This window comes from Macaca thibetana, chromosome 7 (assembly GCF_024542745.1).
Source record: "Macaca thibetana thibetana isolate TM-01 chromosome 7, ASM2454274v1, whole genome shotgun sequence".
Lineage (NCBI taxonomy): Eukaryota > Metazoa > Chordata > Mammalia > Primates > Cercopithecidae > Macaca > Macaca thibetana.
In genome coordinates, this window is record NC_065584.1 from 109,730,235 (window position 1) to 109,755,611 (window position 25,377).

At 38.0% G+C, this 25,377-nt stretch overlaps 1 protein-coding gene across 3 annotated transcripts in view; it reads right to left on the minus strand.

The window, feature by feature from the left end:
* Positions 1–817: 817 nt before the first annotated feature.
* The window catches only part of GABRG3 (gamma-aminobutyric acid type A receptor subunit gamma3), a 570,535-nt gene continuing 545,975 nt past the window's right edge, over positions 818–25,377 (minus strand). For all 3 annotated transcript variants that reach the window (XM_050796150.1, XM_050796153.1, XM_050796151.1), the window contains 4 exons: positions 13,835–13,987; positions 6,346–6,542; positions 5,987–6,046; positions 818–1,436 (listed from right to left, as the gene is read on the minus strand). In XM_050796150.1, the coding sequence (XP_050652107.1) occupies positions 1,155–1,436; positions 5,987–6,046; positions 6,346–6,542; positions 13,835–13,987 (692 nt within the window). In that variant the 3' untranslated portion in view covers positions 818–1,154. The remainder of the gene's footprint in view (positions 1,437–5,986; positions 6,047–6,345; positions 6,543–13,834; positions 13,988–25,377) is intronic.

The window sequence follows — 25,377 nt, forward strand, 5'->3', positions numbered from 1 at the left end:
ACATGGTGAAACCACCCCGTCTCTACTAAAAAAAAAAAAAAAAATTAGCTGGGTGTGGTAGTGCGCACCTGTAGTCCAACTACTCGGGAAGCTGAGGCAGGAGAATCGCTTGCACATGGGAGGTGGAGGTTGTAGTGAGCCAAGATGGTGCCACTGTACTCCAGCCTGGCCAGGTGACAGAGCGTGACTCTGTCTCAAAAAAAGAAAATAAAAATAAAATTGTATCTACGTCTTTCACACTCTGGCGTGTGTCTTCAAGATAACAGGTTGTGTTCACTGTACACCTTTCTTTGCAAAATGAAGACAATTACTGAACCTATAATAATGTAACATAAGCTGGGCACGTATTTGGGTTGAGCCTCGGTCTAGTTAAAAACAGCTCTTAAGGTGAAATGTTGTTGAACTAGTCCAAGAACCCAAGGTTCAAATATTGTTGACTCTCAGTAAGTTGGATTAAAGTAATAACCTTCTGATGTTCAGAGATAGTCATCTTTGACCCCAACATGAGCATTTTAAAAATCTTATTTTCACCTCCAATGGAAACCGTGGACAATGCGAGTGTACTCTCCCCAGGCCTAGAACGAGGTTATTAGGTAAAGGGGTGCCAGCTAACGGCAATGGTGCTGGAACCAGAGAGGCCACAGAGAAAGGAGACTGGGGTTGGAACCCGCTGCTGTTCACACTGGAGCACAGAGAGCCCAGGCTGAGCCAGCAGGAGTGGGTCTCGGCCAGGGGTGATTCAACACTCGTGAGCGCTACTACACCCAGGGCTGCGAAGGAAAGATACAGAAGGACTAGGGGCCTGAGAGAGCATCTTAGACATTCACTTGCACGTTTTACAGATTTCTTGGCAAGGGTAATCAGCAGCTGCTTCCAATATCCATAAACCATTCAGAAACAACACCAAGCTACAATTCAGTAGGGATCAGCAAGAATATTACTTTAAAACTCAATTAGCATGTGTGTGTGTGTGTGTGTAAAATACATAATAGAAACCTTTGCCAGGTACTTCCTGTGTTGCTGAAAGGTCATTTATAACAAGATACACGGAGCAGTGTCCTTCCTTGCTGCTCCCGATTGGTCACTACTGGTCTGGGGGCGACGGAAGGTCGAGTGTGTACCAAATGCTCTCCACTCTTCACCATGAGCAATGCTTAGAGATACAGGTATCCAACCCAGTAGACCAGGTTAAAGAGCAGGAAGGACGTGGGGAAAAAGACCCGGGAGTACGAGTCCAGCTCCAAGATGTCTATGTGAATACGCCCTTTTCTCCAGGATCCTGATTTACATTCTTCGTAGCAGCAGAAGAAGCTCTGACAGTCTTTGCCATCCAGACACTCATAGACACAGGTATCTTCAAATTCCTGCCAGTAAACGGAATTGTTTAACGTGGTCATCGCAGGTGGTGGTGGCCTCATGTCCAGGAGGGAATAGTTCTGCAGGCAACAAGAATGACACAACAACCATCGTAAAATGCAATAAAAACACCCTGAGGTGTGTGAAGCAATCGGTTCGTATCACATCTGTCTCCTACAGATAAAGAGGATGAGTGGGCCTGCCCATCCCTCACGCTCCCCCCAACGCTGGAGAGACTCGGTCCCTTTTTTTTTTTTTTTGGTTTTAAGGAGCAGAGAGTTTAATAGGCAAGAAGGAAGAAAGGAAGAAGCTTCCCTGTGCAGAGACAGAGGGAGAGGGGCTCAAAAGCCGAGAGAGGAGACCCCCGTCGTCAATTCTAATGCAAGGAAAATTGCATTGCAGTTTCAAATCTTGTGTTTCCCGGATTATTAATGAAGAAGGTTAAGCATATTTTAAAATGTGTGTTAGTCATTTGAAGTCCCTATTCTGCCTACTTTTCTGTGGATTTGTAGTAAGTATGGACGTATTATATATTTATCCCTTATATGTGAAACAGTACATATACTGAAGTGGGGAGGGACAAATAGGTTACTTTTTTTCCAATTAGTGAATAGTAAAAGGTATGACGTGCAGGAATGATGAGAGGATCTTCATGTCCCATGTGATTCTGGTGAAAGTGGGCTTTCAGTGTGAGGGGGCTGGATACTGCTTACCATCTTAAGAAGCATAACCAAAAATGTGCCCACCTACAATGCTTTCTTTTCTACCTCCCAAGCCCTTCTCCTGACATGGAAAAGTCCAAATGGGGCAGATAAAGGAGAGAGAACAACATACTCTTCACTCCTCAATGAGAAGAATCATTCCTAACCCTGAGACATGGCTGCAAATAGACTTGTCAATTTTTCAGACAGAGGCTGAGCTCTTCTGAAAAACTATGAAGTGTGCACTACATTGAATTCCGTTAAGGGGACCCGTTTCTAAACTGGACTGAATAATGGAAGAGAACTAAACAGCATGTTTGCCTGTCTGCTTTGGTTTATCTGTGCTGGTGGATCAGAGATGGGCATATGCCACTGGCAGCCGTGGAGACTGATGCCGAGGAGGAGGTGGAGAGGGAACCCTTCTCAGTGGGCTTCCTGGCGAGGGCCTTTGCCTGGGTGTGGCACACTGCTGGGACAGAGGCCATTCGAAATTCATTAGAAAGCATCGTGACAACCTCTTATACTTTCACCCCAAAATACGATTACACGAAGACATGGTACTGCTTCCCTCCTGTTTTTGGGCCTCAGTTTGATTGGACATGCTCATAATCGTGGGATCATAAACTGGAGACAGGTGAAAGTGTCCGTCGGTCACTCAGAGTCGGTTCTTGCAGCCTTTGGTGTGCTCTTGTCCATGGGAAGCATCTGTGTGTGAGGACAGACCTAAAGCAGGATGGCCTGGACCACATGTTCACAGGGCGTTGCTTGCTCCTCACACGTGGCCACCTCCTTCTGCTACCAGTGGGGCCTCATGGTGCGGCTGCCCACCCTCCTCCTCATCCGCAATCCTGATGAACAGGCAGAAATAAAAGTCCCGCTGTCTCTATGGGCCTCATGTGGACACGTCTCTTCTAGGTTAATGTTCTTTGTCCCGAGTAGGTGTAAACATCACCAGGGGTTTGCTAAAACATAGCAATTCCCTGCCTCTATCCCACTGCATTGAAGGGATCTGCCTCTTTTTGACAAGCTCCAGTGGAAATATCTGCCTTTATGAACAAACAATTGCAATAAAAGTTTCCTACACGTATACTTGACAGTGATCAGCCAGACAGTCATCCACTCATTGCTTCAACCCCATTCCTCTATGTAGTCTCTTGCTGTGTGGATGGGACTGGGGGCTACCGGAGACAAGAGAGGAGAAGCCTGGTCGTCACAAGGCAGGGCAGCCCCACAGCAAGATTCTGGCTCAGACCGGGAGGCAGAAGGCTCTGCTGGATGGCTCACCAGAGATCTAAAGGGCAACCCTTGGAGGCCACAGGCAGGGCAGCAGGATGGTTTCTGGAGAAGAGAAACCTCCATTTCACTTCATTTAGGAAGCCAAAAAACACCTAGAGATCGTATTTACAATATTAAAAATGGTTCCCATTATGTCTTCATAGTTCACTGCTTTGAAATGAAACAAATTCCATTTTATAAGGTTGAAGCAAAATGTAAGATGTTAAGAGCCCTAAATAGCTTAAGAACTTCTTTACCTGCCTCCGTCTCATTAGTCATGAAAATTTCAAACGATGTCCAAGATAGAGATTTTAATTAACAATTCCCCCAAGTCCTCCTTGGCCTAGCTGGGTCCCTGACTCCCTCCTCTTTTGTCTGTGTGTGTAGGACAGCCCTGTGAGTGTCACGGAGCTCCGTGCTTCCTGGGCACACGTGGAGTTCCTCAGCCTTGCATTTGACACGTTAGGAAAGGGGAACTGAGCAACTGGAACGGCTCACCCCAAGCCACATATGTGACTGTTCACGGAGCCTGCCCCTGTCCCCCATCACTGCTGCTTCGCGTTGGTAATGGAGGCTCCTTCACTAGCATACAGCTTGCAGACTGACCTTTCAGAATACAGTTGGGAAGTTGACAGTTCTCACTCAGCAGAGGACAGACTTGCTTTTTCTTTGGCTTAGCATTATTCTTGTTGCAGGTCTCTGGTTGTGTCTTCTCACCAGGCCTGGCACCCTTTCTGTCTGTGAATTATTTTTCTTTGTACTTTCTTTAAGGTCATTAAACTTTCCAACTTTTTCTTTCTTTAAAAATATTTTTTCTGTTCATTTTGTGATATCTTTTTCTCTGTGTGTTAAAGGATTTTTTTCTTTTTTTGGCAACATCACTTCTGTACTAAAGATGTCAATATTTCCTCCTTTCAACACCCAGGTCCTGGCTATGTGTGATGATTGCACCCTTCCCCTCTCCCCTCTGTTTTGGTCCCATGCCATTTGGAAGCATTTGCTGGCAAAATCTGTATGTTCGCTGTGGCTTCCCGCAGCTGTAACAGTGATTTGCCCACAAACGTTTTGGAAGAACTATCATGATCCACACTTGCAGAGTGCAGATAACTATGTAGTCTCCTGACAATGGGCTGGAAGTGCGCTGCATATGCGGTCTCAATTAGCAAGTAGCAAACCACCTGCAGTGTATGGGTGGGTTTGAAACATTTGATGTAATTAGTAAATTGTAATTAGTATACATATGTATAAAGGAATAAAAGTCATGATTGTAAATAAAAATTGTTATATGATAAAAGTTGTAGTTCTCATCATTAATTTAAAAATATATTTCTTGGATTTTTCAATAAAGCTCCATTCTTATCTCTAGCCAAAAGAAATTCAGACTTGTTAATAGTTAAATGTAACAAATTTGTTTTTAAATTGTCAAACTTTGGTCAATATTTATAGGGCTTAATTTATCCACACTTCAATTTTCTGATTTGTAGAAAGGTTTGTTATGAGAATAAAGTGAGTTGATACATGAAAGCACAGAGAACATAATGTCAAGCATAGTGCTCAAAAGAAAGTGAGGGGGGTCGTCATTTTGAGAGGAGGAAGGACCTTCCAAAGCAGAACACAAGAAGCAGAAACTAGAAAAGAAAACAGTGACAGATTTGACCACATGAAACAAAATAACACACACAGAAAAAGGCACAAAATAGGATAGGGCCAATGTTGCCAATTCAAGTTGAAATAAAAACTACATGACAAACAATATCATGAATATATTCTATATGTGACTATCTAAATTATATATTTTATAAAATACAATTTATATAATATGTAACATATATACCACCGTCAGATTTCTACTTTAAAATACTAATAAAAGTTTAAAAAATTCAAAAGCAATTCACGAAAATAGAAATGCAAATCAAAAATAAACAAGTGACAATATTGTCAATAGTCAAATAAATGCCAGTAAGAAAAGTTTGCAGAGCTCATTTTCCTGCTTGACTATCAAACTGAATGCACGGAAAGTTCAGGATGAGGTGTCTGGCATTGCTGATGGAGCTGGTGGAGCACCATTTGGCAAAGACCAAAGACCATGCAACCCCTCTGCCCAAATGTTCTGCTCCTAGGAATTTATAACCAAGCAAATCGTCACAGGTAAATACAAATTGGTAATGATAAGAACGTAAATGCAAGTGAAAAATGTGGATAAGCCCAGTCAGTGTCCTGCCAAGACTGCCTGTGCATCAATCATGAACGTAGGATATGATCATTACAATGATCCTATAAAATAATATTTGTGGCACAAAACTTAAGTACATGTAAGTACCTATTTTTGAGTTATCAAAGAGGCTATAAAACAATATAAAGATCATAATTCAGTTTTGCTAAAATGCATGAACATATATTATTTGAATGGCTAAAAAAGAACTATATATGCCATACACTAATCCCCATGTAGAAGGATTATGATTACTTTTCTCCTCTAATTTCCAACTTGTCAGAGTTGGATTTTTAACCTAATACTAAACACATTTTTGAAGCCAGCATGTGCATCACTCCTTGGTCTTCAATACATGCATGCATCAACAGCAATCTACCTTTCAAATGCAATGTTTAGTGAAAGTTCTCAGAAATATTGACACCTGCAATGCTATACATACGGAGGGGGCTTGTAGGCTTATTCGCTCAGGAATCCATCTTGAGGAATCTGAATGTAGTAACTACAAGAAAAGAAGAAAAATAACTAGGAAACTGTCATGAACATTTGCATCCAAAACCACTCAAGAGAAACCTTTAGGGTATGACTAAACCAAACCACATCACCGGTAGGTGACACAAGAGAGCTTGTAGAGTCACATTCACATCTTCAGAATCCCGTCTGGTTTGGAAAAGTCTTGTTGAATTGGGTATGTATATCATGCTTTATACGATCCTTAGGAATACAACTGCATTTAGGCACACACTCATTTCAAACAGCGTCCCCATTACCTCCCAGAGAACCTTTGCTACTGCAGCTCACCGATGTCGTCTTCTTCGTGGTGGTTGGTTTTCTACAGCTGGAATAGTAGTTGAGGGTAGCATACTCCATCAGTGCGGCGAAGACAAACAGGAAGCACACGGTCACAAAGAGGTCCATGGCGGTCACGTAGGACACGCGTGGCAAGGACTTCCTGGCGATGGTGCTCAGGGTGGTCATGGTCAGCACCGTGGTGATGCCTGCACAGGGGACAGGTAGCATGTTGTAAAAGGATGCAACATGCAACAGGAATCCCAGACCGTCACCCACATCCCTCCACCCCAGCACGGCTGCCTTACAGGAATCTCTGATGCTGCATACCTCATGTAATGTTACTTTGAATTTTAATGTCCACACAATTTCATAAGCAATGTTTCCATGAAATTTCTGATTAGAGTCTTCATAATAACACTAAAGTGCCTGAATCAAGTGAACACCTTTCAATTTATTCAGTAATTCTCTCATTGTTGGACATTTTGCCTTTTAAGCAATTTTTCACATCGACGCTCTTTTTGCAGTCCTATCTATTCCCTGCTGTTCCACATCTCACACTTCTGTGCAGCTAAATCCTTTTATTTCTTACTTCTCCTCACCTCCCCAGTTTAAAACCCTCACTATTCTTGAAGACCCAGCTCCACTCTTGTCCTCCCGGCAGAGCTGACAACATGCACGTCTGCAGTATCCCTGTACCTTCTACGTATCGCAGCTTTTTTTTGTTTGTTTTCATTATCACAGGGAATCACATATGTCTTTACGTATCTGTCTCCTAGATAGTGTGGTCTTTAAGACAAAAACAGTCCCTTACTCGTCTTTGCCTGTCCCCCAGCACAGACGCTAGCACATTTGAGGCATTTAAATGAATGCTTTACATCAAATGAAGCAATTAATTGGTAACACTCAATGTTGGTTTGACGTCGACTATTCCATATGCATGGGTCAACACTGGATGTTTAATCAAATATTGTGGAAAACATTCAGAAAAGAGACACAGACACACATGAGATGGATGGCTTAGAAGGGAAAACATGAAAAAAGACATAGAGACTGTTGAACATAAGAATAAAATGAAGAAGAGCGATTATCATGTGAAACAGGCTAAGACTGACTCTCCCGTGGGTGAACTCCCCAAGAAATCAGGACCTGTCAGAACTACTAGACAGGGCAGGTTAGTGACCCCAGATTCATGAACCCCTGAATCACAGGAATCTGAATTTTAATAGTCACCACCTCTGTAGCTCAATGGGAATACAGTAAAATATCTGCATCGCAGTACTAGTCAGAGAATAGGTACACAGGACAGATGAGGACACATTACTTTACACCTTTGTTGCAGCATTACAGCCTCTGTTTAGTTCCTCCCTGCACCTGCTCAAGGCGGTTCTGCCAGGGCCAGGTGGAGAATGAGTCTCAAAGCACAGGGTGGACAGCTTGTTGAGGTGTAAAGAATATCACCTGAAAGTCCAAGCCCTCCACCTTGCTCTGGGCCTTCTCAGCATTTGACCATGAGAAGCCACCTACCATCTTGAATCAGTTTCCTTAACTTGTGCAGTGAAAACAGAATGCTAGGTACTCTTTAATATAGATGGTAAAATTTCATGTAAAAATGCTATGTAAACCGGAAAAGTCTATACTTACATCAGATGTAGTTTTATGGAAAAAGATCTTTTGAAAAAATTATTTTATTTTATTTATATTTTTTAAGTTCCAGGGTACATGTGCAGAATGTGCATGTTTATTAGATAGATAAACGTGTGCCATGGTGATTTGCTGCACCTATCAACCCATCATCTAGGTATTAAGCCCAGCATGCATTAGCTGTTTTCCCTAATGTTCTCCCCCAGGGAATACTATGCAACCATAAAAAAGAATGAGGTCATGTCCTTTGCAGGGACATGGATGAAGCTGGAAGCCATTATCCTCCTTTAATACACATCCAATTCAACTTTTAAAAATGTGATCACATCATGTCTAAGAAGTTCAAAATCTTAGTTTCTATTTCAATAGAAATACAAATTGTTTGTGTCTGCAATTTCCATAGACCTTGTCCATCAGTTTTCATGAGTGGCCTGTATTCCAGAGGTAGACAGTGGCCGTGTGCTTTATCCTCCCCACTTCCACACCCACCCTGAAACTATACACCCTGAAGAAAAATAAAGCTTAGGCATTTCTGTTTAGTTCAGGGGTCTAAGCTACCTAGTAAAGAAGGGTGCTGCTCTGCACAAACACCTGTTGGCATGACTTCCTCTTCGGGGAAAGCCCAAGGGAGTTCAGGAAGGTTACCTCAGCTGAGTCTATTACATATAGGATGCTTTGGGGATGATCCTGGTCTCACAGAATCCTAGAAAAACTTTCTTCTTGACCTTGGAGGGATGAGTGAATATAAATGCTGGCATCTTACCACAGTCAGAAGTAAACCTCCTAATTTAAACACAAATTATAATAACACTTTTTGACATTGGCTTTTTTTTTTCACCCAGCACAATGCCATTGACACATTTAACCGCTGCTGCATTAATAGTTTGTTCTTTCCTACTGCTGATATCATGGCTTGGGTGTTCCATAGTTTCGTTAGCCATTCACTTGTTGAGGGATATTTTGGTTGTGTCCAGTTCTTGGTGATTACATGAACATTCATGTCGGTGTAACAATATCATCCTATTTCAAGTGACTTTCTTGGAGACACATTGTAGCTGGGTCATGCTTTATTTTTTTAATCCTCTCTGCTAACTTCTGTTTTTTTCTCTGGTATGTTCCAGCAATTTACATTGAAAGTAATTATTAATATTTAAGATGTAATTATATTGTGTTTCCTGTTTGTTTGTTCCTTTATAATATCTTGTTTTCTTTTTCCTGCCTTCATATGGGTTATCTCAACATATTTTAGAATTTTATTTTGCTTTATCTACAGTGTTTTTGAGGCACATCACTCTTTGTGGCCTTTTTAGTGATTCCTCCAGTATTACAAATACATAATTTATCATATTTAACATTTTACCAGTTTGAATGAAATGTAGAAACTTTATTTTCCCTTACTCTTCCTTGATTTTAACATAATTGTCTTAAATATTTCCTTTAATTAGTTTAATAATTACATCAAGTAGCATTATGATTTTTTGCTTCAACCATTATAAGTAATTTAGAAAACTCAAAAGGCAAAGGAAAGTCCATTTTACTTACCCACATTTTCACTTTTTGTGTTTTTTTCTTTCTTTCTTTTGTTAAAAATTCTTCTCTTATCATTTTCTATTTCAAGAAATTCCATTAGCCATTATTTTAGGGGACATCTGTTAGTGACAAATTCTCTTTGTTCTTCTTCGCATGAGAATGAATTTCTCCTTTATTCTTAAAAGATACTCTCATTGGGTATAGAATTCTGGGTTGATTGTTCTTTCTATTCAGCATTAAAAAATGCTGTGCCACTTCCTCCTTGCGTCCATAGTTTGGATGAGAATCCATTGTTATCCAACTTTTTTTTTTTTTAATAGGCAAGGCGACATGTTTCTTTGCTACTCTCAATAATTTTTCTTCAGTTTTTAAGAGTTTGATTATGATGTGTCTTTACCTAACATTCTTTGGATTTAACCTATTTGGGATTAATTCAGCTTCTTGGATCTCTAGATTTATGCCTTTTGGCAAATTTGAGTATTTTTTATCCATTGTTTCTTTGAATACTTTTTTTTAGCCTCATTCTATCTCTCTTTTTCTGGAACTTCAATAACACAAATGTTGGATCATTTCCCTCTCTAACATATGTCAACATTTGGAGATATCCCTAAACTCAGTTGATTATTATTTTCAATATATTTCCTCTCTGTTGCTCAGATTGATTAATTTTTGTTGTTCTGTCTCACGGTTCACTGATTCTTTCCTCTGTCTTTTCTTCTTTTGTTAAGCATATCCAGTGAGCTTTTCATTTTGGCATTGTATTTTTCAGTGCTAAAAATTCCACTGAGTTCTTCTTTATATCCTCTATTTCTTTGTGGAGCTTTTCTATTTTTTCATTTAGTTGAAGCATGTGTGCATTTGCTCATTGAAGCACATTTATGACTGATATGTTAAAATCCTAATCAGATAATTCCAACAACTGTGTCATCTTGATACTGGCATTTTCTTTTTGATATGATGAATGATATTTTACTGTATGCTGGACATTTCTTGTATTATTTTATCAGACTAAAATATTACACAGAAAATCTTTAAAGTAGCCATACTTACAACATATTTAGAACAAAAACATTAATATAAAGATTAATAAAAGAAATTAAAATTTCTGCACATCAAATGCATAAGAGGAGAAAGATGCTATCCATTGGAAAAATGTATTTATTTTACATAACCAATGGATCTTCAGGATGTTTCATATTATCTAACAACATGAAATATCTATTCAGGTTTATTCTCATGTCAGAAATGTTTCAAAGTTTTCCTAACCTAAGATTCACTTTCTGATCTGAGAAATCTTGATCTAATCTAACATTATAATCCTAACATTTTTCTAGAAATTTAACATTTCTAGTTTTACCATTTTAGTATAATCCATTTTAAGTAAATTTTTGTGTATGGCAGGAGGTGGATATTGAAATTCACTTTCATGATGTAATTATTAGGTTTAGAGTTCTATAATATCCAGTAGCTCAAAGACATTGATATTGTTGTTCAGCTCCTCCATTCCTTTACTGGCTTTTTGGTTGTTGACTGGTTTAATCACTTAAATAAGTGGACAAATGTGCTTGTTTGTGTACACTGCTGATAGAAGTATATTTAAATATCAAACTGTGATTGATTTTTAAAATTTATCCTCTTCTCAGTTTTTGTTTATTTTAATATGAAGCTGTAATACTAGGTACGGGTGCATTTATGAAAGTCTTGTCTCTCTGTTGAATTTATCCTTTTATTATTATTATATGCTCTTACTTATTTCTATGTTGAATTCTTAGCTATGCCTTTTATTATATTTTCATATTTTTTCAACAGATTACAATAAGATTTCTTAACATATCTACTTAGAATTTTTTTAGTATTACATCACTCGTTTTTGCACCACATAGGAACATGGTTCCATATGTCCCCTAACCTCATTGCTATTTATGGCCTATATTTTATTTTTTCTTATGTCATAAGTCTCATCTTGCATTGTTATTATTTTGACTTTAATTGAAAAAATAAAAATAGAAAACTAGTTTTTAAAAATTTCACCACATGCTTACCATTTCTGATGTTTTTCATTACTTCTTATAAATCCATTTTTCTGTTTATTATTTCTATTACCTAATTTGTTTGTTTTAGAATTTTTACTATGGTTTTAGATTTTCTGTGACAAATTAACACAGATTTTGTTTATCTAAAAAAACTTCATTCTGATGAAATTTTTGAAGTACATTTTCTCTGGATATAGAATTTCAATACTTTAAAGCCAGCAATTAAATATCTTCTGGTCTCCATTATTGCATATGAAGAATCAGTTAGTCATATTTTTGCTCCTCCACATACGACAGGACATTTTTGTTTATCTACTTGCAAGTATTACCTTTATTTTTGATTGTCATCATTTAGACTATGATGCTTTTCTTTGTATTTCTCCTGCTTGTATCTCACTAAGCTGTTTGAATTTGTAGGCTGGTATTTTTCACCAAACATTGGAACTTCTTAACCACATTTTTTCAAAAATATTTTTCCTCATTCTTTTTTTCTTATTATTCTGATTTTAACTATCGCCTCAGTTATAGTCACTTATAGTTTTGTTATATATATTCGTATTGTACCACAGATCACTGGTACATTCTTTTAATCTTTTTATTCCCTTGCTCTTCAGATTACATAATTTTCATCTGATGGTCTTCAATTTTATATAACCTTTTATTTCTGCCATCTTCAATCTGCTCTTAAGTTTAGTGAATTTTTCAATCAAGATATTATATATTTCATTCTAGAATTTCTTTTTATATACTTTCTGTGATGAGATGACTCATCTGTTCATTAATTAAAATCATATTGTCAGACATTGTTATAATAGCTATTGTTAAAGTCCATGCCTACTGAGTCAGCATTAGACTTCTCTTTGCTTTTTATTAATCCTTCTTTCTTTGTGATCATGGGTCACATTTTTCTACATCTTAGAGTGTCTAATAAGTTCTTATTATAACTCCTTATAATTTAAAGAGTCTGCATGATATTATCTTTTTAAGAAGCCCTTTGAATTCTTATGACAAACAGTAAATTTAATGATGGTTCTCCTTGATCTTGTTATTGCTTGGTTCAAGCTTCATCAAATGACATTTAGAGTACCCCCTTTACTTCTAGGTGCAGACTTTTTGGTGTCTCAACTAGACACTAACCATCTTATTAAATAAAGTTCCTCAGTTCTTCTGGCTATAAATTTATTATCTGACTGCACTGTGAAATTCTAGCTTCTGTATCTTGAGCCCAGAACAACTATTCTCTGTAGGATTTTCATAGTCTCAAGTTGTACAAACATAGTTATATATTATATCACTTTGAAGTTTATCTTTAGATGTCTTATGTACAGTGACATCTAATACATGTAACCATGAAGCCATAACCCCAAGGGTTAGTCACAAAATCTGTGTTGATTCACCTACAGTTCTATCATGTATTTTCTATAAGCATGCAAAACTAGTATAGGTAGAGGATATTATAGGCTAATTAATCTCTTGGCCTCTGGTCTACCCAGGCCCAGTGCTTTGTTCTTGAACACATAAATTAAAAAAAAAAAAAAAAAAAACACAGAGAAATAACAATGCAGATATGAGAGATGTTGCAGAAATTTGAAATTGAGGCAGCTTCCTCTTTTCTATAGGAATTTTTTTTGGGGAAAACAATCTCTATATTCAGTCTTATATATTACCTGTCTTCAAAAAATCAAAACATTGAAAGTTTCCTATCAGAAAGAAAAACTGACATAATATATGTTGCACAGTTCTAAAACTACTGAAAGTTAGTGTTTTATTAAGAAGACTTTGGGAACCAGAGAAAAATTCATGAAAAGACTGAGTTTTAGTGTGTGGCTTACAGCTGAAAAAAAATGATCATTTTCTCGTTTGCTGGTAAAGTTGCTATATATAAGCAGAGCTTCAATTATTGATAAACTGTTTTTACCAATATTATGTCCTCAGTCCTCAGAGGTGTGTGGTAAATTCTGCTTCCTGACATTAATGTAGGGGGACTTTTGAGTTGACAGGTTCTGGGATGTGCCTATGTTTTGGTGATCATATCAGCCTGTGATACAGGATACTATCACAATTTATTTACTCTGAATCTCCTACCCCATCTTGATTTATGTAGCACACATAGAATCCCATTGTGAGAAAGAATAGCCTCACCTGGCTTCTTAAGAGAAAAGTCTAAGCACAGTTCAAGTAACCCTCAAATTAGATCATTCACATTTAAATAGTTTTTTACATTGAAGGCATTTTTATGAATGCTTCTATATTAAAATTACGCAAATTTATGGAAGAGATTTTTTGAAACTCACCTAATGCTGTTCTTGCTGGTGTAGCATCTTTTTTGATCCAAAATGACACCCAGGATAAAACCACAGTCAGTATACAGGGAATGTATGTCTGAATAGTGAAGTATCCCATTCTTCTACTCAATTCAAAATATATAGTCATGACAACATAATCACCTGTAATAAAATATTGCCAAAAATAAGACAACTTTGATGGATCAAAAATAATTCAGGAAAATAATTTTATAATTTATTTTGTTAAATGAATGACTTGGATAAAAATGCACAACTACAACAATATCAAATCAAGAAATGGTCAAAATTCTGGTTTTCTTAAATTTAATTTTCATAGTATCCATGGCTGTACCAGGCATTTAATCGGTCAGTGTAAAGGGCACAAAACGAACATATTCATGGATACAGTGAAAACACATGCATATCTTTTCCATGACAGGCCATGACTTGATGAGCTATCATTGCTTGGGTCCTTCCATAGGTTGTATGATTAAATTCAAGAGTAATAGGTAAACTCAACCCTCAAAGAGACCCAGGGTTATTTTAAGGGATGCTTTTCCAATAATAACAAAGCTGTCATATCTTACATAAACTTGTGTAACCATTTGATATTTTTATTTATTTATATCATTAAGTTTTGCTTATCAAATTTGCACTTTGTTTTACTTAATGTATGTATGTTTATCTTATCCTTTTGTAACTCCAGGATTTAAGTTGTGCCAACCCAGAAACAAACAGAAGTGATCCTTTCCTGACATTCCACTCTCTTCTACCAAAGCAGAGCCACACCATAAAGAAGTTGGGAGCAATGTAGATGTTATTGGAGATTCCATAAGACCCCCTAGGGGCTTGAAAGAGGGTGCATGCTTAACATTGTACATTTTGTCCCCAAAGCATCTCCATTCATTCTTGTCTAGGCCACCTCTTGCCGAGATTATCTCCTCATCCTCATCCTCCCCATTTGAATCCTCCATCCCTTTAGCCTGCTGGATTCAGCCATCCAGTGCCTGAAATCCACCATGTCCAGAACTGAACTATCACCTTCCCCATGCCAACACTGCTCTTCTTTCAGGTCTGTCTCTCACTTGTTCAAGGAGGAAACCAAAAAGCCACCTCTGACTCCTCCTTTTCTCTTCTCAATGGTTCTATCTGATCCATTGCTCTCAAATCATTTCCCCATCTAGTCCAAGCTACCACCTTCTGCCCGTAGATCCAAGCTTGTCTCCTAATGACCAGTCCTTCTGGCTCTAAATCATTCTACCTACTGCCGTCAAAGGGAACTTTCTAAAACACAAGTATCATTTTAGCCTTCTCCTTATTAGCTGCCCTTGTACAACTCTGACATTTTTATGTGGTCCACATCATTCTGCATTAGACACTCCTTGCCCTGTGCTCTCTACACTCTTGGCATGTGGTCTGCCCAGGCCCTCAGACTTGCCAAAACCCTTCCCCACATGCCTCTGAATCCCTTCCCATCAGCATATATGCTCTTTTTTTTTCTTTCCCCAACATCTACATAGTTCCTATTCACTCATTAAGCTTAAAACTCTATTAGTGCCCCAGGAACTCTTCCCTGACAACTTCCCATAAATTGATGGATTTGTTTCTATAATTACTGATACAATATCTATCTTAAAATCAATAAACTGGTTGGTTTGTAGAATATGTCTCTCTTGTTTACCAGTGTTGGCTAACCATAATAAATTAATTAATATTTGCTGAATGAAAAGACTATCACTGAAGTCCTTTTTTTTTTTTTTTTTTTTTTTTTTTTTTTTTGAGACAGAGTTTCACTCTTGTCACCCAGGCTAGAGTGAAAATGGTGCAATCTTGGCTCACTGCAACCTCTGCCTCCCAGGTTCAAGCAATTCTCTTGCCTCAGCCTCCCAAGTAGCTGGGACTACAGGCATGTGCCACCACGTCTGGCTAATTCTTTTTGTTGTTGTTGTATTTTTAGTAGAGACGGGGTTTCACCATGTTGGCCAGGCTGGTCTTGAACTCCTGACCTCAGGTGATCCACCTGCCTTGGCCTCCCAAAATGCTGGGATTATAGGCGTGAGCCACCACGCCCAACCCGAAGTTCAGTTTTTACTTAAAAGATTGATAGGGAGATGGTATTGGGCTCAGATGAAAACTATGCTTCCAATAAATTAGAATTTTTTGCAGGATGAAATATTCTGTTGTGGCAATATTTAGAGTTGTTGATAGAAACATCAACTTTGATACCATTTACCAAGAAACATTTAAAAATTTAAACAAATTAGTATTTCAGTACAAAGGAATTATGATGATTAGCCTGAAGCAGTAAAAGAGCACAAGTATATATTTTAAAGTAATGTGAATGCCAAAATTACATCATTTCCTAAGGAAATGTGATTTGAATTATGTGTGATTCTTAATGCCTATTAATTTTTTGCATAAAATTGCAATCAAAACCCTAGAGGAATAAACAAACAAGCTAATATACAGAAAAACAAAGCATAATAAATCACCCTAGGAGTTATGCACAGTCCAAATGGAACATCCAAAGAGTTGAATAATTTCAATTATCACCATTGCAGATTACTGACAAGATAAACAGAAAGACAACTCCAGACAAGACGCACAATTTATTACAGCAAATCCACCTGCTTTCTCCCTGCCTGGGGTGAGAGGGGCTCCCCATGCCTGTCCTCAGCATACTCCCTTGCCTAATTCAGAAGTCTACCTGGGCATCCATGGGCATCCGAGGCTCTGCCTTTCCCAGACATGGGTGCTTTGCAGGAGGGAGGCAGCAGCACCAGTGAAAGTCCCAGTGCTGGGTGCATGACTGGAGGTATACACAATATGGAGGTGTGCAAGATACTGGCAATGACGGAGGAGGTGGCACCAGTCAAAGTCCCAGTGCTGGGAAGTGTGCACTATGCTGTCAGTGATGGAGGAGGCGGCAGAATGACCCATGAAGATGACTCCTTCCTCGGCGCATATTCAGAGGAAAGGCAGGACCTGAAGCTAGTTATTTCCAATCCCAAATACTTGTTTTATTTATTTCATTAGGCAGCAATCCATTCTCAATAATTGCTTTTTAGCATTAAACGTAGAAATACAATTTGCCCCAGGATGATGTTTTGAAACACCACAGTGGACTAGTTGCGGCTTTTCTATTTCCTTAATTATTCATTTATTTCAGAGTTAGTAAGTTCCATACCTGGTAGCTCCCACCACCAGAGAGAGACTGACACGCATTTATTTGCTCTCAGTGATTCCAAATTCACATTCTCAGAAAGCCTCTGACAGGGTCAATTTCAGACAGGTCAGAATCAGATAAATAAAACCCGTGGTGTAGAAGATTGTATTGGCTTAGGTTAGATCGCTGCCCATCTTGGACACATCGACTTCAACTAAGGCAGGTTCAGGTAAGACCATGGCAGCTCCCAGGTTGGCTGTGGAAGGAGGAGCAGTTCCCCGAAGATGGGGCTTTATCCCCAGAAGAAAGACAGGTTGATGGGTAGGGACAACAGAGGAAATCTGGCTTGGAAACACCAAAGGAAGTAAATGTACAAATTTTCTTTGTCACATCATTAATGACTCTATATTGAAGTATATTTCCATGTTTCTCAGAGAACATAAAATTATTCTTTATTCACACTTCACACAATTAGTTTCTTGTAAAATCAAAGGACATGGTACATTTAAAGACCTTTTTCTTTATTTTACTAAACTTTATGTTTGTAAAATTATTATTTTAATGAATCATTAGGTAGATAATTTATTATTGAAAAAGGAAGTTGGCAGGGGTGTTATTTTTTTTTTCTGAAAATGCTAACCAGCTGCTAGATAATGTCTTGTGAGCCACATTAGTAAATTACCAAATATATAAGCAAATTTACAATTTTTAAATTCTAGGTTTCTGTTTTGGAATTTGCTAGCAACATAGTATCTTGTGCTTTAAAAGTCCAATCGTGTTTCAGGAAGAGATCTTCACAGAAAATTAAAAAAAGGAAAACCCCTTTACAGAATGTATTTCTAATGTCTGAGCTCTAAAGATGTTCCCCCCTGAATTTATCACCTGAATTTATCATGCCATTTAATCGGTAAGTTTGGAAGTTCATATAGATATTTTCAATACTCCAACTCCTACACGGACTAGGTGAATCTTCTGTAATTTACCCCAGCATTATCCTCAGAGGATATATACTATCTCAAAACCATTCCTAACTCATGTCATAGATACCACATTTCTTTATTGCATCTCTGGCACCAAAAACAACCTTTGAGTCTCCTTTAAATGTTGTTATTTCCCTCCATCTCCTCTCCTTCTCATGGCCATCACTTCCCCTGCCCATTACAGATACACCCAGCCTGGTTTCCTTTCAAAATTGCCTAAGCTTAATACTCTCTGAAAAGCCACCTGAGGCCTACAGATTAGCAAGCAATGCTCAGTCAAAAAGCCTAATGTTCTCCATCTTATTCTTCAAGTTCACCCTGAGGTAACTTGTCTTTTTCTTCTCTTTATTACATTTATTTATAAAAAGAAGTTCCAGCCGGTCACGGTGACTCAAGCCTGTAATTCCAGCAATTTGGAAAGCCGAGTTGGGTGGATCACCCGAGGTCAGCAGTTCAAAACCCACCTGGCCAACGTGGTGAAACTCCATCTCTACTAAAAATACAAAAGTTAGTTGGGTGTGGTGGTGGACGCCTGTAATCCCAGCTACTTGGGAGGCTGAGGCAGGAGAATCTCTTGAACCTGGGAGGCAGAGGTTGCAGTGAGCCGAGATAGTGCCACTCTATTCCAGCCTGGGCAATGAGAGCAAAACTCTGTCTCAAAAAAAAAAAATTAAGAAACATTTAAAAAGAAGTTTCTCATTTTAGGGAAATTAAATTTATCAACCTTTTATTTTACCATTCATACCATTTGTGTCATTCTTGAGAATTTGTTCCTTAACCCAGGACCATCAAGTTTCCTTATACAAGTTTTGCTTTTCTTCCAGTTTCCCTTCTATGCGATTACTACTTCTCCAATTCAAGTTCTCTGAATTCCATGATTAGTGGCTGTACCATCATTTATTGTGACCTCTGGTCATCTGCAGGCCCACCTCTCTTTTATTTGTGTGTTCGTATCTGTACGAATCTGTGCGTGTGTTTTGATTCCGACACATAACCACACTGACTTAATCAGCATAACCGTGGCAGACACAGGCTAAAGTGACCCCCAGTTAGTCATACAGTCGTATCGTTCCCTCCTTGTGAGTGTGGGCAAAACCTGATTTGGTTTCACTTAATGGATCAACTCCCTTGATTGAATTTCTTTATACGGCAAAGATGAATAAATTTTGCAAATGTAATTAAGACCCAAAAATCTGTTGATTTCAAGTTAATGAAAGAAAGATTATCCTGGGGGACCCTGACTTAATCAGGCGAAAGATGTTAAAAGAAAGACTGAGCCTTTCATGAAGAGAGAGACTGTCCTCTGGTCTCTACAGCTGCAAATAATAATTCTGTCAACAACTTGAGTTTGGAAATTTGATTCTTCCACAGTCAAGTCTCCAGATGAGACTGAAGCTCAGCCAACTCCTTAATTGCAGCCCTAAGAGCCTAAGCAAAGTTCCCAGCCAAGCCACACCTAATTCATAGAAATTACAGGGTCATAAATGTGTTTTGTTTTAAACTACTGAGTTTGTGGCAATTTGTTAAACTGAAATGGAAAACTAATACAATAGCACTGGTCACAAGTAGAGAAGCTGCCAATCTTTGTATTCTTCTCCATGGATGCCTTGGCTTTTCTTGGGTCTTTGTGCTTCCATAAAAATTGTAGAATCTGTTTGAAAATTTTTCACAAACACTGTTGGTATTTTGATTGGAATAAATTATGCATCCTCATTTATTTAGATAATCAGTGTAGCTACCTGAAAGTACAGCAGTTAAGAAAAAGTATTTGTCATCGTGAAGTTTTATCTATTTCGATTTGAATATCCTTCAATGAAATGTTGAATTACTTCCATAAAGCTCTGGCAAGTCTTTTGTTAGATTTAGTTCTTGATACATGTATATTTCTGTTGCTATGGATGATATATTTAAATTAAAATTACATTTATATTTAAGTTCGTGTTTTAATTTTTTTCTGTCTTCCTGATTTGTTATAACTGTATTAACATGTGTCTCATGTCCTGTTTTCCTGGGACCTGGTTGGCAGATTCATGTCTTCCTTCATTTCAGGATTTTTTTTTTTTCCAATACGGCCTTGAAATATTTTGTTCTATTTGCTTTATTCTTTTCCTCGTCTCACAAACATTAATTATGTGTTTGTGAGCACTCTATTTGATTTACACATCTGTCTTGTTTTCTTACTATTTACTGTTTGAGTGCATTCCTCAGTATTAGTAAGCCTGTTCGTCATGTTCCTGACAATATTATCAGCAGATTAGATTCTGGAACAGCTACTTGTAATGTGGCTTTCATTTATTTATTTATTATTATTATTATTATTATTATTGTTATTTTTTGAGATGGAGTCTTGCACTGTCACCCAGGCTGGAGTGCAGTGGTGTGATCTCGGCTCAGGGCAAGCTCCGCCTCCCAGGTCCACACCATTCTCCTGCCTCAGCTTCCTGAGTAGCTGGGACTACAGGTGCCCACCACCATGCCTGGCTAATTTTTTTGTATTTTTTTTTTTTAGCAGAGATGGGGTTTCACCGTGTTAGCCAGGATGCTCTCGATCTCCTGACCTCATGATCTGCTCGCCTTGGCCTCCCAAAGTGCTGGGATTGCAGGCATGAGCCACCATGCCTGGCCTTAAGTTTGGACTATTTCTAAGTGGCAAAATCAGGATCTGAACTTGCATCTTCTCATTCCAAGTTCAACACATGGTGACTGCCATCTAAGAGGTGAGGCAGAGGAACTTCCAGAACATTCACTAGTTGAAATGTCTGGTTGATAAAATTCAGACTATCTGGGACATGACTTTTTATTAGGATCCAGGATGGCTGTTTTCACCAACTCATCATCCTCACTGGAAAGAAACAGGCAACAGGCATTCTGGGTTCACCTGGAATCCAGGGAGCAATCGTTTCAATACAACTGCTCCCAAATTGGTGACAAAAATCAGTTTAATTATTTTAGGAAACAAAATTGAACCCAGTTTTTGCATCACAGAATGTTTAAGTGTTGCTTGTGTTGTTGCTCAGTAACTTTATTCAGCTAGAAATTTCTACCTAATCACTACATGCTGAGTCTGGGGTGGCATGAGAATATGAAGCGTCTGGTTGCCACAGGGATAAGGGTTTCTCATGCTCTTGCCAATTTCTCATCCAGCAACACCACCATGTTTCTAAGGGAGGATCAAGGAGAATCCTGAGAAAGCCTCCCCATGGGGTCGCTGAGAGAGGATGACAGAACTCATTGTGAGGACTCCACCCACGTCCACGTCACTGTGTCCCCTGCGAAGCAAACGTGTCAGTACACAGGGAGAAGGGCAACAAAAACTGGTGCAATAGGGAAATGGTGGAAATCTGCAGCTGTGCATGTGCAACTGGAAAATCACGCACGCACTACCCCTTGGGGAGAGATGGCAGCACCGTTAGGCCCAGCATTACATCTGGAGAAGGAACAGGAACACTTGTGAAGGTCACACTCTAAAAACTAGGTTTACAAATCATGCCTAAGACTGAGCCTTACTCCAAACATTGATAACATCTCACCCTCCCTTGGTCCAACCACCCACACACAACAAGCGTAGAATGAAAACAGCAGTGTAGTCCAGGTGGTGACTGCAAGAGACAGATGTTCCCTGGGAAGAGTGCAAGGGGAAGAGTCAAAACTGAGCCACAGGACCTGCAGTCAAGCAGATAGTCAACTTCAAACCTGGTTTAACTTCCAACTAAATAAGCAAGAACCCTCACACTAAAAGCAGAGCAAAATGAAAGGCATGCTTATGTCTAAGCATACATAAAATTTATCTGAGTATCTACTACTCTATAAAACATGTCTGGCTTCCAAATAAAATTATGGGACATACAAAAACCAAAAATAGCAGCCTGGAAAGGCAAAATAATTACTAAGAACAGAACAAGATAGGAAAGAGGGTATTTAAATAATTATTTAATATGTTAATGGCTCTAATGGAGAAATAGACAACATGCAAGACCAAACAGGTGATTTGGTTCATCAATGGAAATTAGCATAATGGAAATTAGCAGATCAATGGAAATTATAAGAAAGAACCTAATGGAAGTGCAAGAAATAAAAAATGTAGTAATAGAGGTTAAGCATGCTTTTGATAGGCACATTAGTAAACTTATCACAGCCAAAGAAAGACGCAGTGAGATTTACTATAGGTGACTAGAAATTATCCAATCTAAAACACAAAGAGAAATACGAGTTTAAAAATCGGGACAGATAAACCAAGAGCTGTGAAAAAAAATAAGGAACTGTCTAATATGCATATTATTTGAATCTAAAAAGAAGAAGAGAAAACGATATATTTGAAGAAATAATGGCTAAGAATTTTGCAAAATAATGACAGACACCAAAGTACAAATCCAAGAAGCTCAAACATCAGCCAGAATCAAAAGAAAACAAACAAAAAACAAAAACCTCCACCTACGTATATCATATTAAGTGTTGAAGACCAGATACAAAGGGAACATTTTGGAAGCAGCCAAAGGGAAAAAAGATACACTTTTGTTTTTTGCTTTTCCCCCCACCAGACGAGCAAAAGGGTAAGATTCACAGAAGACTTCTCTTCAGAAATCATGCAAGAAAGAAAACAATGGAATGAAATCTTTAAGTTTCTGAAAGAAAAAAGTCAACCCACAATGAAACTCAGTAAAAACACTTTCCAAAAGTGAAACAGACATAAACACTTTCTCAGAAAAATAAAAACTGAGGGAATTCAGCTGGGCTCAGTGGCTCACGCCTGTAATCCCAGCACTTTGGGAGGCCAATGCAGGCAGATCATGAGGTCAGGAGATTGAGAGCATCCTGGCTGACATGGTGAAACCCCGTCTCTACTAAAAATACAAAAAAAAAAAAAAAAAAAATTAGCTGGACGTGGTGGTGGGTTCCTGTGGTCCCAGCTACTCAGGAGGCTGAGGCAGGAGAATGGCATGAACCCAGGAGGCAGAGCTTGCAGTGAGCCAAGATCACGCCCCTGCACTCCAACCTGAGTGACACAGCAAGACTCCATCTCAAAAAAAAAAAAAAAAAAAAAAAAGGGAATTCATTGGTGGCAGATCTAATCAATGAGAAATGGAAAGGAAGTTCTTCAGAGATAGGGAATATAATATATTCAGAAATTTTCATCCATGAAAAGAAATGAAGAGTGTTGGAAATGTAATGAATGAGTGTATTTATGCTTTGGTAATATTGACTTTAAAAGTTAACTGTTTAAAGCAAAAATATACAATATATTTTATGTTTATAGCATAAGAAAAAATGAAATGTATAATAGCAATTATACAAGAGATGGTAGAAAGTAATAGGGAATATACTGTTAAAAGGTTTTTATACTACATAGGTATCAGCATAATACTATTTGGAGGTCAACTCAGATTATTTAAAACTAAAAAGTTTTAAAAGATTGTTATACACAGTAAGTCTAAACAGAAAACAAAATGGGAGCATTGGTAATTAAATGTAATGAAAGCAGCAAGAGGGAAAAGGAAACTACAGCTGGAAGACATTTTTAAAAATGAGAGTGAGATCGTATATTTTAATCTGACCTTATCAATAACCACTTTATATGTTAATGATCTAAACATCCCAGATGAAATACACAGGTTGTCAGCTTGGATAAAAATCAAGACTAAACTATATGCTGCATAAAAGCCACTTTAAGTATAAGGCATATTTAGGTTAAAAGTAAAAAAACAGAGAAAGTAATACCGTGCAACACTAAGCAAAAGAAAGCTGGAGTAGTTATATGAATTTTGAACAGCGTAGATTTCAGAACAAAGGTTATTTTTAGGAATAAAGAGGAATGCTACATAATGATAAAGGGATGGATTCTCTAATAGAACATAACTTTTAATGTGTACGTACTTATCAACAGAGATTCAAAATATATGATGCAAAAACTGACAGATCTGAAAAGAGAAACAGATACAGAGAAATAAATATAGTTGGAAAATTTAATAATCTTTTCTAAGTGATTGAAAGGACAAATAAACAGAAAATATGTAAGGATATGGAAGACTCGAACAATCCTATCAACCAGTTTGACATTATTTATAATTATATAATACTCCAGGCAGCAAAACAGCAGAATATATATTCTTCTGAAACACATCTAGAACGTTCAGCAAAACAGAACATATTCTGGGTTGCAAACCAAAGCCTAACATATTTATTTATTTTATTTCTCATTTTTATTTTTTGAGACAAAGTCTTACTCTATCACCCAAGCTGTAGTGCAGTGGCGGGATCTTGGCTCACTGCAGCCTCTGCCTCTTGGGGTCAAGCTATTCTCCTACCTCAGCATCCTGAGTAGCTGAAACTATAGGCTCACACCACCATGCCCAGCTAATTTTTGTATTTTTAGTAGATATGGGGTTTCACCATGTTGGCCAGGCAGGTCTTGAACTCCTGACCTCAGGTGATTCACCTGCCTCAGCCTGAAAAGTGCTGGGATTACAGGTGTGAGCTATCGTGCTGGGCCAAAGCTTAACATATTTAAAAGAATATAAGTCAGACAAAGTAAGTCCTTAGACTATAGTACAAATAAACTAAAAATAAATAACAGAAAGACAACTAGAGGTTTTCCAAATATTTTAAAATTAAACAACATGTTTGTAGGTTTTTATAGGTCAGGAAGAAAATCTTACGGGAAATTAAAAATATTTTGAACTAAAATACAATCTATGAAAATTGTGTAATACAAGTAAAAACTGCTTAGATGGACATTTATAGCATTAAATACTTACATTGCAAAGAAAAAAAGACCCTTGAGTCAGTATCTAAGCTACCACCTTAAGAAACTAGAAAAAATAGCAACTTTAGTGAAAAAAAATCAGAGAAATGAAAACAATTAAGATTATAAAAGAAGTTAGTAAAATTTAAAAGAAAAAAACCCAAAAGTTGCTTTTTCCAAAAGTAAATAAAATTAATATATTAGTTTTTCTATTGCTATATTAACAACTGATTGCAGATGTAGTGTTTTAAGAAAACACCCATTATTGTGTCACAGTTCCGTGGGTCAGTTGTCCAGGCATGATATTACTACACTCTCTCCTTAGGGTCGCAAAAGAGTGAAATCCACATACCAGCAGGGCTGCATTCTTTTCTGGGGGCTCTAGTGAAAAATCTCCTAAGATCAAGCAGGTTTGGCAGAATTCAGCTCCTTGTGGCTACAAGATGGAGTCCTTTGTTTCCCCACTGTCTGTTAGCCAGTGGTTGCACTCAGCTCCCCCTTTCCTTTCCATATATAAGCCAGCAAGACCATGTCCAATTCTTCTGGTGTCTCAACTCTCTGAGTTCCCCTTCTGGAACCAGTCAGAGAAAACTCCATTTGTAAAGGGCTTGTATAATCAAGTAAAGCCCACCCAGATAATTTCCATGCCTTAAATTCAACTGTGTCG